The 18,541-nt window shown below is 43.6% G+C and overlaps 1 protein-coding gene across 1 annotated transcript in view; it reads left to right on the top strand.

Annotated features, from left to right (window-relative positions):
* PLCXD3 (phosphatidylinositol specific phospholipase C X domain containing 3) overlaps positions 1–11,783 on the top strand; it is a 133,574-nt gene extending 121,791 nt beyond the window's left edge. The window contains exon 3 of the mRNA XM_054987234.1: positions 11,627–11,783. Within this exon, the coding sequence (XP_054843209.1) occupies positions 11,627–11,783 (157 nt within the window). The remainder of the gene's footprint in view (positions 1–11,626) is intronic.
* Positions 11,784–18,541: the final 6,758 nt, after the last annotated feature.

Below are 18,541 nucleotides of genomic sequence, written 5' to 3'. Positions count from 1 at the left end.
AATGGCATTCCCACACCCTCCCTCCTGTACAAAAATGGTAGCTCTGGTTCAGTTGTCTTCTGGCAGCTTTACTTCACATGTCATCAGGAGCATCATTCGCCAGCCACTGCAGCTCAGGACACATCCAGGGCTTTCGACCCTGCCAGTCCCTGGTCTGTGAATCACAGGCTAAGAGCCGCACAGCAAGCACCCTTCGGCTCTCACCCTTCAGCTTGCAACTCAGCATGAGCCTCTGTTTAAACAGTACAGGTATGTGTGGAAACTTCCAGGGAGCCCCAGTGAGTCAGCAGCTTGTAGCCTTACTTATGGTGTGTTCTCTCAAGCCAAAAATAAGTGGCATTAGCAGTAGGATTCCTTTCTACTTTATATCACCATAAAGTGGTTCAGATATAAGGTTGCCAACTCTGGGTTGGGAAATTCCTTGAGATTTGGTGAGGGGAGCCAGGGAGAGAGGGGTCTGAAGAGGGGAGGGACCTCAGTGGGGTATAATGCCATAGAGTCCACCCTCCAAAAAAAGCCATTTTCTCCAGGGAAACTGAGCTTTACAGTCTGGAGATCAGTTGTAATTCCTGGAGATCTTCCCACCTGGAGATTGGCAACCCTCTTCAGATATGAATGTATGACCCTGGAGGATCTTCAGGTGTCACAACCCCTCCTCCCCTCATGAGTAGCAATCTAATTAAAGACTCCCATATTCTTGACAAACCACAGATAGTTGGAACATCTACACTACAAACTATGGTTTTCTGTCTGCCTTATAAAGCAGGATTCCAAACTCTGGATTAATTGTGGTTGAACTTTGGTTTGGAATCTATGGCTGCTACCACAAAGAGGTGGAATAGGCACCCCTGATGTGGATGCAGTAGTGGGTGACATGGAAAGGAGCAGGAATGGCATCCCTGTGGCACTTGCTGCTGTTGGCACAGCCTTGCCTTTCTTTCTTTCCATTAGGACTTCTACACCAAAGTAACCACTGCACTGGCCCTTCTGCAGTCTGGAAATCCCTCTCTATTTCATTTCTCTAGATTTGCTGCTGAGTAAAGCTACACCACTGCTTGTCAGAAAAAGGTTAGAACAGCTATTTAAATGGCCAAAAGTGTCAATTCCTCCAGCTAGGTTACCTCCTGGTTTGTAGGAAAGACAAGAGACCATCATTTTGTAGTTTGGACTTTTTCAATAAAGTATAGTTTGACATAAAATCAGAATTTTTAATTACTCAACTGCATGGAAGAGGAGGAAGAAGGGAGAAGTGGAAGGGCAGTATATGAGCTCTCACAGCCATGCTCATGTAACAAGCCCAGGCTTGTTGTTATGTCTGAAACATGCTTCAGTGTTCAATTTGCAATTTTTTTTTTACTAATCCTGCTTCTCTTCCTTTAACATTAAGTAAATACACAGAACACATAAACACATGGATCTGCCATATACTGAATCAGACCATTGGTCTGATTCAGTATATCCAGGCTCTCAGTCTTCCACATCACCTAATATCATTAGTTGGAGATGCCAGCAATTAGGGCTGCCAGGTCTTCTGCTACGGCAGGAGGACTTCTGCTGGCTGCCCTCATTGCCTGCCACTGCCTAGAGTAGTGGCAGAAGAACATTTTTTAAAAAAACATTGGTGGTGTCTGCACTACAGTGTTGCCCAGGAAAAACCTAGATGTGACTTCTGGTAGCTCTAGGAATAGTCAGAAATTCTATGGTAAAGTCAGGTTTCCCACAGACATTGTGGTGCAGCAGGTGCCCCAATATGTCCCTGCCCCCAGAGCTCTTGCTGGTTACAGGCATGACCTGGCAAATTTACTGGGAGTAAACTTGGGGCCTTCTGCCTGCCAAACAGATGCTCTACCTGTGACCTACAGGCCCTCCCCAGAAATTAAGCAGGTGACTTTTCCCTCTTGCTGCTTAATTCCCCACCTGCTTAATTTCTTCTGTTTTTAAAAGCAGAGGGATGGGGCAAATAAAAGATGTGGTGTCCCTGTTGGATTACCAGGCTAGTCTTCCAATCTCCACACCAGCCCCTTGAAACCCTCTGTCCAGCATGCTCGTTGCCAGCTTGCCAGTTCAGCCACCTTCTCGAAAGAAAGGCGCTGTTTGTCTTTTAGGTGACTGTTTTCTCAGCTGAGAGAGAGCAAATGGCTCTTTTTGCATCTGTGGTGTTGCTCTTCTCCCTCTTCCTTTCCTCCTCACTTGAATGCGTGATTACAAATAACTGATGTTCCACCACGGGAGGCCCTGGTGCAAGAATACTTGGCATCATTAACATTCTCTTGCCTTGTCAGAACATTATGACTCAGGCACAAAACTTTTCCAGCAACCCAGGAGTAAATTTTCTTCTTTCTACTAAAATGTTAATGTGATTAGCTTGGCCGTAACTTGCTTAAAGAACTAACTGTGCTAAGTTCTCGCCAGCCTCTTTCAGCTGGAATAGCTCACGTTTTCAATCTTGGAAAATGTAAATATGACTTTTTAAAGGGCACTGAAAAAGTCTAACGGCGCTTCAATGCTGTGGAAGGTTAAACGTTTAAGCAGGGACAGCTAAATCATACACTTGCCATTTTATTGTACAGAATTTTGACTCCTTGTTACCAGATGAATGTCCAAGTGTGGGCCAGAATGCTCTACTATGCTTCAAGAGCCTGTTTAGAATGCCTGGAGAAATAAATCAAATAATGCCTGAAAGCCAAAATTAGCCCTCCCAGAGAGGGCTTGCATGCTCTGGATTTCTGTTTCCTCTCAAGCATCCTCCAAATAGGACAGATAGTTCTGTCCTGTCCTTGCATTGGAGAACTGGACTTCCAGAGTAGAGAGAGACAGAAGAATTACTCATAGTAGGATGACAGGAAACTGCTTGCTGCATCTCTTGTAAAACTTTTTGCCCTACTCTTCCTTTCTTCCATTGAGGAGGTATACTAATAATGGTGACTCATACAAAAGCTTAGAGGAATGCTCTTGGAGCTTACCATCCTCATTTTTATGCATTCTGTAAGTGAACTTTTGGGGAAGTCAGAATGTAGCATGCCTGTACTTTAAATTCAGGGGGAGATGTCTCAGCTGTCAGAATTGTGAAAAGTGTTGCACTGCAATTATATTGATTGAGTCAGTCCATCAGTCTTCGTTGCTATTTAGCCCATTGGGCACTGCAATAGTCTTGTGAACGAGGAGCACATCCCTGATAGTGCCTCCTGTCAATCAACCACAACCTGCTAAAGATTCCACCTTAAAAATGAAACAGTATGAAAGAAAAAGATCAACAAAGGTAAAAAAAAGATAGCAATTGATATGCAAATGAACTGAAATCCAAACTCATAACAGCACAATACCCAAAGACAATGTATAAAGATTGCTACTGCATGGAGCTTTTACTCTGATTTCCCTCCTCCCCCCAGTCACAGGGGATTTAAATTTGGCTTCTGCATAACACTCTTGTCGTGCTTCCTCAAACCTTCCAGGAGGTGTTCTTTGGTTCTGCTGCAATTTCTCCCAAACTTGTTATGTAGAAAATTCTCAGGAAGATCTTACCCAAAGCAAGTTCGAGAAAGGTTGCCGACCTGCTGGTGGATATGCAACAAAGAACCCATGAACACTCACTAAGTATCCCTTTGAATGATGACAGTAAACATAAATAATACAACAATTGCTAAGTGTTTTACTGTCAACAATATATAACTTAAACACTTCCGTTATAGCTCATACAAATGTAGCTAAACTTCCAAAGTAACTCTCTGTACTAGTAAGGAGGTCAGTTCTTAAAGTGCTTCATATAAGGCAAATCATCTCATACAGGATGCATATCAATAAACCTACAAGGTGCCACAAGCATAAAAATTCATAAAGTGCAAATGCATAAATGGCACCCTTCAATATTCAAAGTAGAGGTGGGCATGAATCGCAATATGAAGCAAAAAACCCCCACACGAACAGGGCCGATTTGTGGTTCATGAAAACGCGGTTCGTGGGGCCGTGTTTTCTACAAACTCCATGACTCGGTTCATCCAATTCGTAAGCAGTTTGTGAAGCGAGACAGGCTGGTGCCGCTGCCCACACAGGGTGTGTGAAACTGACAACCCTGTTCTCCTGCCACCGGTAAGTGACAGGAGAAGGGGGCTGTCACTTTCACATGCCCTGCGCCTGGTTCAGCTGATCAGCCCTCCAAGGAACTCAGTATGGTATACATTATACATTTTTCTTTCCTCATTTAATCCTCAAAGTGACCCTGTAAAGTAGGATAGACTGGAAGACAATGACCCGCCCGATGTCATGTAGTGAGCTTCATAGCAGAGTGGTTATTGGAACCCAAGTTTCCCAGATCCTAAATATTTCATGAAACTTTAAACCACACAAGAGTGTGATAATTCCTAATTAAACATGCTTAAGTTCCCTGTTCCCTGGTCAGAGAAGGGGACCCCCCGCTTCCAGACTCTACCCCTAGTCACCTCTTACCTGGATGGTGGGGGAGGGGGAAGGTGTGGGGGAATGGGAACATCATTCCTGGCGTGGCAAGGAAGGGAAGTTCCTCCGCTCAGGGGTATTTGCTTAAAATCGACTTGTAAGTTTCCCCCACATGACCCCCCAATCCCCTGGTTTGGGCCCTGAGGGACCTGGCAACCCTAAACATACTACCGGTTTGTTAACATGTGGACACTCCCAAACTTGCTACAACTGCTTTAGATAAATTTTGTCCTGAGTTCAATTGCTGCTACAGTGGAGACCTCTAAGCGTCTGGCTGCAGACATTATCTAAGAACAAGCTGCAGTGCAAACCCACTCATTCTTTTAGAGAAAATGTAACCCCCATCCTAAACCAGCTGATTTCTCAATCCCTGACTAGACTGGAATCTCAAGCAAGGTAGACAACTTTCTCAATAATGGATGCAGCACAGCAAATAAATCCCTTTGATGTGAATTTTCAAAAAAATATTTTAGGCCTGGGGGGGACGAGGACTGAGATATCATTCCCTTATTGCAGCCAAGTCAAGCTGAATTTCAATCTACTGCAGTCAAGAATATAATAACGACCTAGTAGGAGTGGAATTTAAATCCAGTTAATAAGATAAAGCAATTCTAAAGTGATAACTTCTCTCAAGTTTGCAAACCCTACTTTTTTTAACAAAGGCATTTGCTTTAAACTCCTGTTCCATCAGGAAAATGTTGGCTACTGCCTAGAACAGTGGTTCCCAATGTAGGGGCCAGGGACCTCTGGAGGGCTGTGGAGTTATTGCAAGGGGTCCGCAAATCCATGTGCGAACTGCTTCCATTTTTATCTTTTTGTTGTTACATATTTTCTCAGTCTATGTATACTAATACTACAAGTACAAGGTGGATGGGCAGTGAAATTTCCTCAGGCTTGGAAAAGTTGGAAAGCACTGGCCTGGAAGAATCCGCTAATTGATTTGTTACATTTTCACCTATTTTCCCCCCCTCCGGTGAATGCAGTTTTGTGGCAGTTTCCTTTACCCAGGTACTGACCAAGCTCACGCCTGCTTAGCTTTAAATTCCAAAGCAAAACCCAAGGAAGGTGCACATCAAAGAGTTCTGCAAAAGACACGGAGCTTGATAACTCAAGCATGTTGATCCACAAGTAGACATGTTAAGGGATATAATTGACTAACATATTATTGACTAACCTTCCTATTTGGGAAGGGTGTACCTCCCTAATCCAAAATAAAATGTCTCCACGGTTCCTCCCACGGCTGTCCTATTTCCTGTCAAATCAGATGTGCGCTAGGATTTGAATCCAGCGGCACCTTAGAGACCAACAAGATTTTCAGAGTGTAAGCTTTTGAGAATCAGAGCGCCCTTCTTCAGACACCCTCATGTCTTCTTACTCATTCTCACCCAGTTCTGTTCCATGTGACAGCTCCACTCCCACATGGCATTTGTCCATGCAAGTCCCTTAATCTCCAGCATAATCTTCATTTGAGGTCAGAGGAGAACCCTCCTTCCTTTTCAGCAGCAGAAAAGCTGGCTGGATCCAAGCCATGGATATGAGTTACAAGAGTTATGGTGACTAAATGGTTCAGAAGAAGCGTATCTCTGAATACCAGTTGAAGGGTGACAACAGCAGGGAGAGTTATTGCCTTCCCACCGTGCTGGTGGGTTTCCCAGAACCCCGTGGCAGGCCATGCTGAGAAATGGGATGCTGGACCCTGATCTAGTCGACTCTGCATGTCATACGAACCTGATGTCCACAGGCAAGAAAATGAAGCTGCCGTACGCTGAATCAGATCATTGATCCATCAAGGTTTGCATTGTCTACTCTGACTGGCAGCAGCTCTCCAGGGTCTCAGGCTGAGATCTTTCACATCTCCTACTACTTGATCCTTTTAACTGGAGATGCTGGGGATTGAACCTGGGACGTTCTGCATACAAAGGAGATGTTCTACCTCTGATCCACAGCCCCTCCCCAGAATAGTCCTAGGCTCCGTGTTGGTTTTATAGGAGAAGAGAGAAACACATAAGACACTTTAAAAAAAAATTTACAACCAGCTGGAACGTTTTCTAATCCTAGGGCTTAGACAGTAGCTGTTCTGGGTTTCCGAGAGCATTCAGCCATGTGGCTGGTTGCCAAGCAGCATGTTCTACATTTTCCCTAACAAAAATGTTTAATGAGGCCAGTTATGAGGACTGAAGTACGGAGGGACTGGAAGTTATAAGGCTAGAGGTAAAGAAATTTCTTATTGCTGCCCCAAAGCCCCCTAACAACTCCAGCATCCTCCTTTCATTGCCTTCAGTACACCAGAGAATATTTTGCACTAAAACTAAAAAATGGATGAGAGGCTGAATGAGGCCTAAATGTTGAATCACTGTTTGTGGAGGTTTCTGTGAACTTCTCATCTTATTTATTATCATTATTTATTATCTACTTCATTTATACCCCACCTTTCTCCCCAATGGGGACCCAAAGTGCCTTTGGCTTACATCCGTCTCTTCTCCTCCATTTTATCTTCACAACTACTCTGTAAGGTCGGTTAAACTGAGAGTGTGTGACTGCCTCAAGGTCACCCAGCGAGCTTCCGCGGCAGAGGGGGGATTTGAATCTGGTTCTCCCAGGTCCTAATCCAACACTCTAACCACTCCACCACACTGGCTCACTGGCTCATCTTGTACAGAATCAAATAAAGAAGACTTCTGGCAACCACAAGTCAAATTTATTTATTTATTTGTCTGTTTGTGTAAAACATTTGTATGCCACTTATCTACCCAAATAGTGTCTGCAAGATGACAAAAATTAAGAAATTTAAAACCACATTTTAAACAATTTACATTTAAATTAACATTTGAAATAGTATCAATTCAATAAAAACACAAACAAATACACAACACCAAGAACAAAGAGGAGGGCCAATAACAGATATTGGGGATATGCCGAGCAAAACAATAGCCATAGAGGGGGACAGAAAAATCTCCCTGAGGAAAGAGTTCCAAAATTTTGGAACCACAACCAAGAAGGCCCTTTCTCAGATTACCTGTCTAGCCTCAGATGGTGGGGGCACCTGTAGAAGGGCCTCCAAAGATGGCCGGAATGAATGGGTAGGTTCATATGGGAGAAGGCAATCTTTAAGGTATGCTGGCTCCAAGCCAGAGTGGAGAGTGCCCTCTAGCTGACTTACGGCGACCCCTGCTGGGGTTTTCATGACAAGAGACTATCAGAGGTGGTTTGCCATTGCCTGCCTCTGCAACCCTGCTATTTGTTGGAGGTCTCCCATCCAATTACTAACCTGGGCTGACCGTGCTTAGCTTCTGAGATCTGACGAGATCTGGCTCACCTGGGCTATACATGTCAGGGCAGCCCCCAGCTGTATAGGACTTTAAAGGTCAATAAAAGCACCTTGAATCAGGGCTGGAAGTAAATAGGGAGTCAACAAGACTGGAGTGATATGGTCCCTACAACCCACTCCAGTCAGCACTCTGGCCACAGCATTCTGTACCAACTGAAGCTTCCAGAAAGAGTTCAAGGGCAGCCCCAGAATTCTCTTCTGGCATATATTGCATCTATTTGTGGAGGAGACACCCTCTACGCTGCATATAGGAAGGAATAATAACAAATATTGCCAACTGACCAGAAAAAATGGCTGCATCTACTGTTGTGTCCTTAATACTGTTGTGTCCTTAATAGTAGCTATTGCTACTGAAGATAACTATTGTTATCTGCTAATATCGCCAGTTCAAGCAATTGTTTAAATGCTTAACAGCAGGAGCAAGTAAAAAAGCAGGCAAACCAGAGTAATCATGAGTTTTACAATGCTCTCCAAACAACAAAGTAGTTGCAGTTAGTGCAATTCGGGTTTCCAATTTGGGTAAAGTATACAAATCAGACCCGATTCGCAATAATTCGGAAACCCCGAATCAAAGCTTCCTGAAGCAATTCATATTGGGTCAAGGGGTTTAAATGCCCCTTTCCATGCCGCTTTGCAGCATGGAAAGAGGCATTTAAACCCTGGGATCAGCTGCTTGGCTGGGGAGATCCCCGCCAAGCAGCTGATCCAGCCGGCAGGGGTTTAAATGTCCCTTTCCATGCTGCTGTGAAACAGTATGGAAAGGGGCATTTAAACCTGTGGATCAGCTGCTTGGCTGGGAGATCCCCACCAAGCAGCTGATCCAAGCCTTCCCCACCGCTGCAGCGGCGGAGGAGGTGATGCAGGCAGCGGAGGAGCCGGCTCTGGCCTTCCCCGCCGCCCAGCTGGCCACTGCAGCAGTGGAGGAGGCGGCATGGGCGGTGGAGGAGCCGGCTCTAGCCTTCCCTGCCACTCAACTGGTCTTCTTCCTGGCTCCACGGCCAGGTAAGTGGGGTGGGGGTGGGGTGGGGGTGCAGAGGATGAGGGACTAATTGGGGGGTGGGGGTGGGCTGGGAGACAGGCAGCTTCCCCCTGGTATGCTCTAAATCTTTACGGAGCATACCGAAGCAATTTAAATACCTGAATCCTAGTTCTCTGATGAGTACCCCTTTACAATACACACATTATCAAGAATCTGTTAGCCTGGGTACATACATACATGATTGGATGTATGAATAAAAGGTACATATTCATATTTTTAAAAAGATGGCTCCAGCACTGGAACAGGACTTTCTTGCTTCCCCCCTCCTTCTGCAACCACAAAGCTGCTCCTGCAGGATAGGGGACCCCAAGGAACAGTATGGGGGAGGGTGTTAAATGGAGTGGAAATCAGCAAAGAACACCCTTCCTTTCCATTAGTAGAAATCTACCACTGTATCCAAACCAAGCTTGCCAACTGCTGCCTAGGATAACAGATATTGCTCTTTCAATCTCCAGTTAAAGCGTGAAGCAAGGCAGCTTCTATAGCCTGTTCTGCCATACTCCTACTGTATGCTTCATTCATCTACTGTGGCAAGCAAGTCTCTGATGGCACTGTACAGTGGGAGAAAGATGGGGCAACTGTAGGACCCTGGAAGGAATCAGTGGAAGGTCCCACAGACGGTTTCCACATGGACATTTTTGCTCCACCTTTGCTCCCTTATAGTAACACGTTTTTCTGAAGCATCCTCATGATGGTATACAGCCTGCTTCTGTGGACTGCTTCACAATCCAGGTTCCTTTGGACAATATATAAATGGATAGATTCACATTTTCTTAGGTCCTACCCATATCTGCACAATTTTCCTTACTTAGCCCCCATTGTCACCATTTCTCCCACCCAGTGTAGGGCTTTTAAAGGAGTATTTAAAAAAAAACATTGGTAATGGTCAAGTTGCTATAGCACAATAATGTTACAATGATCTATTGCAACAATGTATTCATCCTCAGCTTTCATCTTTTAAAAGTAAGCTTTTAGCCCTTTCCCTTGCGCAGTTATAAGGAAGAAGGTGCAGGCTGCACAGTTCCCCCTACAACTTTGCAATAAAAAGGGCTAGAGAAGTACTTTTTTATAATTGAAACAGAGAATTAGTACATTGTTGCAATCATTATTATGTTATTAGAGTTTATCAACCTGTCAATTACTGATTTAAAAACAATTTTTAAAAAACTTTTTGGAGGGGGAAATGACAGATGGGGGACTATAGCAATGAAAGTGCAGGGAAAACTGCCATGTGGGTGTTCCATTGCCATGCAAATGGCTCTTCATTGGTAGCAGAGAAAGCTACACTCAGCATGAAAACCACAGTGTCTTTATTCCAGCTGCAGATTGGGATTGAAAGGGCACTGTCCAGTGTGGAGAAACTCCAAAAATATGTATAAAGGGACCTCTGAGGGTCTAGTTGCATTGGATTCTGTTGGACAGTGGAATAGAGGAGTTAAGGCTACATGGCAGCTCTAGATTTTTCTCTCTCCACCCAGGCATGGCTTCTCCCTTTGCATGAATGTGTGAGTCAAGTAATAGCTGAATTAACATTTTGAAATAGGCAAGACACTTTTAGCTATTGTCCAATGGTATCTTACTAACCTGCTTTCTTGATCAACATAAAGGCCCGTTGAGGACAGTGGTCGAATCCTTTGATTTCTTCTCCCTTCCTGATTCTGAAAAAACACACTAATGTCCTGTTCTGTACAAATTGTAATTGCAGCATCTCATGTGAGAAACAGCAAGTAAACAAGGTGAAATGGATTCTAGTTCATTTTAGCTGGTGATTGGAGCAACATCTGCCAGAAGAGATATCCAAGTACAGCACAAGCTTCCTTTACTTAGGAGGAAAACTCAAACAACCCCTCCCAATTGGAGTGCTGAGTCTTCCCAAGGAGACAATCTAGGCTTCCAGTGCTGAACTCACTAGTCACCATAGAGATGTTGGATATGAATGAGTTTTGCTGGCTAGGTCCAGTGAAAAGCACATTCTTGAAAAAGCAGGTACAACCAAATGGCAGAGAAAGGCACCTCCTGGCTGCTGAACCCTCTTGGTATAGTGGTTAAGAGCGGCAGGACTTTAATCTGGAGAGCCGGGTTTGATTTCCCACTCCTCTGTTTGAAGCTCGCTGGGTCACCTTGGGTCAGAGCTAAGCTACAAGTGACGCCTGACACAGGTTGGACACTTGTCAGCTTCCCTCAAGTTCTGATGGAAAATGTAGGCATCCTGGTCTTGCAGCTGTAATGGAGAGCCAAGCTGTAAAATCAGGATGCCTACATTTCCCATCAAAACTTGAGGGAAGCTGACAAGTGTCCAACGTGTGTCAGGCGTTACTTGTAGCTTGGCTCTCAGTCATGATGACTCAGAGCTCTCCCAGCGCCCCCCCCCCACCTCACAGGGCAATTGTCATGAGGATAATAATATAACACACTTTGTAAACTGTTCTGAGTGTAGCATTAAGTTGTCCTGAAGGGCAGTATATAAATTGAATGTTGTTGCTGTTGTTGTTGTCATTATTATTATTGTTGTTGTTATGGATGCAGATAAACAAACCTAGCCCCTTCATCCTGATTCCAGGTAGTAGTGAATACGAGAGCTGTAGGCCATCTTCTCACTGATTTTGGGAGTCAGTCTTCTTGGATTCAGCAGCAGCTAACTGAATAAATGCTGGCTCGGGATTGTGAAGGATGAAAATAAGGGTAGGAAATGTAGAGGGGAGGGGAGGGGGGGTCAGACCTGTTGATCAGGAACTGCTGATAATGAGTCTCCAGACTGAGGATTTGGCTCTCTGTGCCTTCACTGATGGATAACTCTCCCTCCCTAGGGCGCTCCCTGCCATGATGCAGTGGGTCCGGACTCAGAGAGCGGGTGAAAGCGGCATCAACATTGTCACGGCAGACTTTGTCGAGCTCGGAGACTTCATCAGCACAATCATAAAGCTGAACTACATCTTGGATGAAGGCGAAGCCGATACAACTTGATAACGCCGTAATGTGACCCATATGCTTTTCAGTGGAACTTTTCCCAGTTGTGTTAGGTTGTAATATTATGTCACAGATTTTGCAAGCACATACTGAATTTTTTTTTGGGAAGTGTTAAGAACTTGGGAAGAGTGGGCGGAAGGGGGATTTTCCCCCCTATTTGTTCTGGTCATTTCTTGACATTGATTATCTAGTGTCTTGTGAAATCCAACCAGGTTTCAGTCACACTTGTTTTCTAACTAGAGAAAGCCATTAATAAATATCCCACCCACAACCAAATGTGCTTTTGGCCATATTGACAATGATTTGCTATGTTAAATTCATAAACGGCAGCCATATATTGACCTCTGTGCAATAGTTTCCCATTGTCATTAGCTACAGAATGAAAAGTGTATTATCTTGTCAAGGTGCTCCATCAGCCAGTGTGCTCCATTTTATTAACGTTGCACTATGTATAGCATTAATTGGTGGCATCAAGTTTCTTAGACTTAGGGGAGAGAAGAAGATATATCTAAAACCACGCCACTATTCAAGACAGGCAAAAAAATTATCATGAAGTTGCAGTTCCAGTTTCTAGCAGGCAGATTTTCTGGACCAAATCCACTTGGAATATGTGATGTGATGATATTTTTTTTTTAAAAAAAATAAAAATAAAACTCCTTCATTGGACAGGCAGGGCTGTTTAAAACAGGAGCTAGGAAGCAAGAAAGCTGAGTGGCACCCTCCAGGGCTGTGCAGTTCAGAGCTGTTCATCAGTGACTGTCACCTCCTCTCGTGATCCTTAGCAAGGTCTGAGCCCAGCAGCCCCTGTGGCAATGCCAACACCACTGGGGAACATGTTGGCTCGTCTCTGGATGCCAGAGGCCCTCCAGAGCAGAGGCCCACTGGACACATTCCCAGCAAACTGAAGAGCCAGTTCATTCTGATTCGGCTTTCTATTTGCCTGGTGGCAGAAGGCAATCCCCCCACTGGCATCCCCTCAATCTCCCATTCTCAATAATTTGAGAAGCTGGTGAGAAATGGGTGGTGTCATTGATTGTATTGCTCTAGGTATTCCCCCTAGTCTCTAACAGTCTTTACCATAGAGATTATGGGGGGAAATTCCTCGAGTGTCATCCAGAAGTGATACCACTTCCTCCTGAAATGCCATCTTCCCCAGGATCCACCCCCCAAATCACCTGGCAATTTCTGGTGCAGGGCTGGGAAGACTATCCATGATCATTTATCTTACTTTGCCCCAATGAAAGTGATGGGGACTGCCACTGGTTCCTGGAGGGTGTGTGTGCAATGTACAGTTTTAAAGGGTGGTTTTTGTTTCAACTTTTAAAACTATAGCAACTTGTGGAGTATTTGGAAACTTTTCTTTGCCTTCCTTTACACTGTATTAAACTCCTTTCTGTTTCAAGGGCACCCAAGACAATGTACAACGAATCACCAAACTAAACTAAACATTAAACTGAAAACAAAAACGCAATAAAAATATCATTTCAAAAAAATACAAAAGGCAGCAGCAGACACCTAGACCATACTTAATAAAATTAATGTTTAATATTTCATAGCTATGCTTTAGTATGACTGGTAAGTTACATTTCAATATCCATATTTATTTCTTTTGAAAGAAGTTTGTACATCCGAAATGCAGACTTTTGGTAAACATTTGTGGTTAAGGAACCTGTAGCCACAAGCTAATATTGTTGTGTCCCCTCAAATTAAAACTTTTAAAGATGCTATTGGACAGTGAAAAAAATACTGAAACTTGGGTTGCGTCATTGAAGAATGGAGAAGACCCACTTGTGGTTAATAATAATAACATTTAACTATTATGTTTCTTTCTAAAAATCTATGATGCCAAGCTATTATACTCCCTTCCCTGTCTGATTGCTATGGATGATTCTCCTACTCACTTTGTTCTTAAGAGAATGTCTAACCAATAAAGTTGGTGGAGGAAAGGAAATAATAGTATCCTTCTTCTCTTCCACACATAACTGGATTGTACTCTAAAACTGAGTAGTAGAGGATGTGGGACCCAGAATGCTGTCATGTCCTCATAACTGGAGATAAAGAAAAGGACTGTGGAAAGGAACAGGGTTTCTAATTCAGTCACTCAGAGAGACTTGAGAAACACAGCCTAGCTTAACTAATTTACAAGCTGTTGTATTGTCAGGAGCCCCCTCATCCCTTGGCCGTCAAGGGACCTTTCACAAACAAGCTCCCTTCTAACCATCCTGATACTTCTACTGCTCATCTCTCACCCATTTTCGGCTTTTAGCTCTTATTGGATAATTTTCAGTCACTTCATCTCCTCTCGCCTCAATCTCTCACATGATTTTTGCTTTCAGCTACTACATCAGAGAATGTAGATAGATAGTGCTCTTTCCTCCATTTTTCAGAGTCTCTCGACCCAATACCTCCCCCTCCATCCCTTTCTATCTTGCTCCTACTCTTTGCCCAGTTTAAAACTACAAAGTAGCTTTTCAGTCAGCTGTATTCTGCTTTCTGAGTGGCTCCTGTTGATCTCAGGAACGGGAGAAGTGATTATGAATAGAGATGGGCATGAACAGCAATACGAACAAAAAAAAAGCAACGAACAGCCCAATCTGCAAACAAGCTGTTCGTGAGGCCCCATTCTAAATGAACAGGTGGTCGTTGCAAGCCTTGTTCGTTGCTGTTCGTTGCTGTTCGTCAAGCCAGACAGTCTGACACCTGCAATCAATCCCCTTGGCAACTTAGGCAGGGATTGTCTGAACTCTGTCTGAACTCCTGCTGTTGCCCTGGAAACCCCAATCTAAGCCCAATTTAGCTTGATAGGCAGGTCTTCCTTTCAAGTGTGAAGCTCCAAATGTGTTACAAGGGAACAAAGACCAGGGGGGAGAGGGCCTCCCAGCTCTGGCTTTGGAAAGGGAGAGACAACTGCTGTTGGAATTTTGATAGAGAGAGTGCATTGGAGCTTGAATTTTCTTTGTTTGTGGTGGGATAGGGATCTACCCCTTCAAGTTCCAGGGCTGCTGCCAGGCTGTGGGCCAAGCTATTATTTATTATTGATACTTTTCCTGCTGCTTTCTCAGGTAAGGTTTCTGGGAGTGTTGCGGTAGGGATCTACCCTTCAAGTTCAAGGGCTGCTGCCAGGCTCTGGGGCCAAGCTATTATTTATTATTGGTACCTTTCCTGGTGCCTGCTCAGGTCAGGTTTCTGGGAGTGGTGCAGTAGGGATCTTGACCAAACTTGGATGATGGCTGGAGGAGAGCCTGCTGGCCTCCACGAACAGCCAACCACAAACATGTTCATGAACAGGGCCATGTTCGTGGTTGTTCATGAGTCCCTGTTTGTGGATGGCAACAAACAACGAACTTCATGTTCGGGTTTTTTTTCTGTTCATGCCCATCTCTAATTATGAATGAGCTGGTTTGCCCAAATGAAACGTAATAGATATCCTTGACCGCTTCATGGTCTGTGTCAGAGCACTAACATCTCATGATACAATGCACCCATTTAAAGAGAACCTGTGGGGTGGAGGATACCATGTTTTCAACCTGGTCCTATCATGGCACAGATCTTTTCAACAACCTCTGCATTAACAATCACACCTGTGCTCAGTGCAGATAATACAAGCTGGTTGCACAACTAACAGTCACTGTTGCCTCCCACTTCAGTGGGATTGTGATTCTAGTACACATCCTTGGAGTTTAGTATAGGCTCCCAAAGGATTAAAGTGTGAAACCCGTACAAATTAAAGCTTACCTTTTCAGTTACATGCAAGCATGGCAATTGTGATCTGTCTTTAAGTCTATATTTCTGTTGTCCTTTTTATTTTATTTTTAAAGTAAGGCATGTTTCAAAGGTGCACACACACTGTGTTGAATCCTGCCAATCATTCCCCCATCCTGCTGTAGATCTCTGATTCACCTCTTATGCTGTCCTGAAAGGTCCCCATCCCCAAGGAACAGCATTTCAGGGAGATCAATGAGCTGTAGTGGGATGAAGGAAGCAGGGAAAGTCCAGTCCGCTAAAGGAAGGGCCTTCCATTAGCGGAAATTATCAACAGGCTCCTACCCTCTCTTTCAACTATTTGAAAAAAATAATAAAACCCAGTGATGTTAGGGTAAGATAAAGAAATTAAGACTATGATGATGCCCTTATGTCCTATCACCCAGAAACATCGGACTGGCTGTTGATGGAATCCTGGGTTTATTATTGTTCCATTCGTATGCATGCTTATTTGGTGGTTAGTCCCATTCTACTCAGTGAGACTTATTTCCAAGTAAATATGCTTAAGGATTGGCGGTATGTCTGACTTCTTGTTCCATTGGCAACTATGCTTCTGTGTTACGGCTACAATCCCACATGCACTTGGTTATGTGTATCAGAGTTCTATGAAAGTTAGAAGTCTGAGGTGCGCATAACGCTTTTATGAACTGCAGCCGAGAGCAACAATAACAAATTTCCAACTGAGAATGAAGCACACAGGCAATGCCACTCGAAGGGTTTCATTTATAAATATACACTAATGACAGGTGTTTCCATGTATTAAGGATATATATAAATATATGTAACTATATTGTGTCTTCTTGAGCTTATGGGCATCGTCCAACTGTCTGCTTAGCATCAGTTGTATCTGTTGACTGGGTGTTGTAAAAAAAATAATGCAAAAGAAATTAAGGACTCTGCAGAGATAGCATCAAGGTAAAATATTGTTATTTCATCAGAAACTTAATTTTTTTAACACTACACAACTGCACACACAAAAAGAGCTCCTTTTGGGGGGATATGTTTCCATGTAACAAATCATCTCTTTTCCAATGAAGAAGCACAGAATATTATGGAATTGACTATAGGGAGATGAATTTGCCTTAATTAAAGAAGCAGATTTTTTTTAAAAAAATGTCATATTCTGTCCATTAACAGGTATAGTCAATGAAGGTCAGGAGATATTAACAAGTCTGGTAGCTTCTTCATGACATATGGTTGACATAACTGTCGGATCCCATAGCCCAAAGCTGGACAATTTCAAAATGAAAGTTTTTCACATTGTATGAATGTTGCTTCTCTTTAGCTCTGTATATCAGAAGTCATCCTTCAGTGAGCCAAGCAATGTGCCAATACCCAGCAATGGTAACTCAATAGGAACCAGGTCAGAGACCATCTGGTTCACTATGGGTATTTGCAGGAAAGGGTCTAGACCTGTGTTCCATATTCCAAGACCAAACATGTAGTATTGTGGCTAGAGAGACAAGGTTCAAATCCACAATGTTCAAATCCATGCTCAGCTATGAAACCTGTGGCAAAGGCATTGGGCTGGATTCTATGACTTCCCTCCACTAAGTCTTTCTCCTTCGACAAGAAAGACCTACTCCATTACAAACAGTCATTCCCCATAAAACGAAGTTTTTCGTCCTTGAAGGAAACTTAGTAGTAGAAAGCTGTAAGTTCCAGTTTAGCAGCAGAAAGTTGTAAGTTCCAACTTACTGGAAGGCAGTCATAGAATCTTCTCGGGAAGATGGGGAGCTCCCAGATGTATGTCAGCCTGAGTTCTGTGGAGGAAGGATGGGACTTGAGTAAGGTAGATATCTGGGCCAGTTTCACTCTTTTCATGACAGAAGAGCATGGAGGGTGTTTCTCCATTATGTCAGAAAGATAAAGGTTACCAATGAGTTGGGTCCCAATTGGAGGACTCCCCAATATGAATGCCCTTTCATATGAAGGCATTATTCATGTGATTTCCCCCTCTTTTATATAGGAAAGAATCACACCACTGGAGTCTCCATGTGATTGCATGGTTGCTTGGGTGCACCCAGTTCACTATGGATATTTGCAAGGTAAAGGGCAGAGAATGAATCAGTGCCCTCCCTCCATGCAAAGTCCATTTTTTGCCTAGGCCTTTGTCTCTAAAATCACTTTTGCTCTGATCCAGCAAATGTGATCACTGTGTGTAAGCGGACACACACATCTTGGGAGACAGGCCAGTAACTCAGTGGTAGAGCATCCGTTTGGCATGCGGAAGGTCCCAGTTTCAATCCAAGGGGCCTCCAGTTAAAGGGACTCTGGAGAGTATCTGCCAGTCCGATTGGACAATACTGACTTCGATTGACCAATGTGTAAGGCAGCTTCATTTGTTCATCTCTTGCTGCACTGGGAACCTTGGGCATCAATCACATGTGCAACTCAATGTGAAGAAGCCAAGTACCTATGCTCCATTTCCTTCTGATGCAAAGTTGAACATGTACTTCATCCACATTCTCATACAACTGCTTGTGTGCTGGTGTTTATAGGTGACTAGAGATGGATTGTGGCCTTTATAGCTTAGGAACAGTCCATTTTTCTTCTGTCTTAAATTATGGAGGAGAGATCCATGACAGAAAGAAAAAAAGAGGAAAGAAACCAGGGATATTTACCAATTAAATATTTTTTTATAACTAATTTCTCATTTGCCTTAAAAACAATTAAGGCCTCACCAAAACCTCCTTTCTTTTATGGGCTACCTGTGTAGCCAGAATTCTTTCCAGTGGATTCCCTCCCTCACTGACCTCTCTTTCCAAAGGGGACAGGGAGGTCCGCACACCCCAAGGAAAGAGACTGGGTCATACCTCACATTCATTTCCTTTAAATAAATCTCTATATTACTAAACCTTCAATAATAGTGCCTTTTTGAAATATTGCAGCAAGTGTGTGTGAGAGAGGGTGAGCTGACAAATGAATAAACAAAGATGTGGTAGAACGTTTGCTTCGCATGCAAAAGGTCCCAGATTCAATCCCTAACACCT

The sequence above is a fragment of the Eublepharis macularius genome, chromosome 8 (assembly GCF_028583425.1).
Source record: "Eublepharis macularius isolate TG4126 chromosome 8, MPM_Emac_v1.0, whole genome shotgun sequence".
In the NCBI taxonomy this organism is placed as follows: domain Eukaryota; kingdom Metazoa; phylum Chordata; class Lepidosauria; order Squamata; family Eublepharidae; genus Eublepharis; species Eublepharis macularius.
The sequence above is the reverse complement of the archived record's forward strand: the minus strand, read 5'-3'. Positions and strand labels throughout refer to the sequence as shown.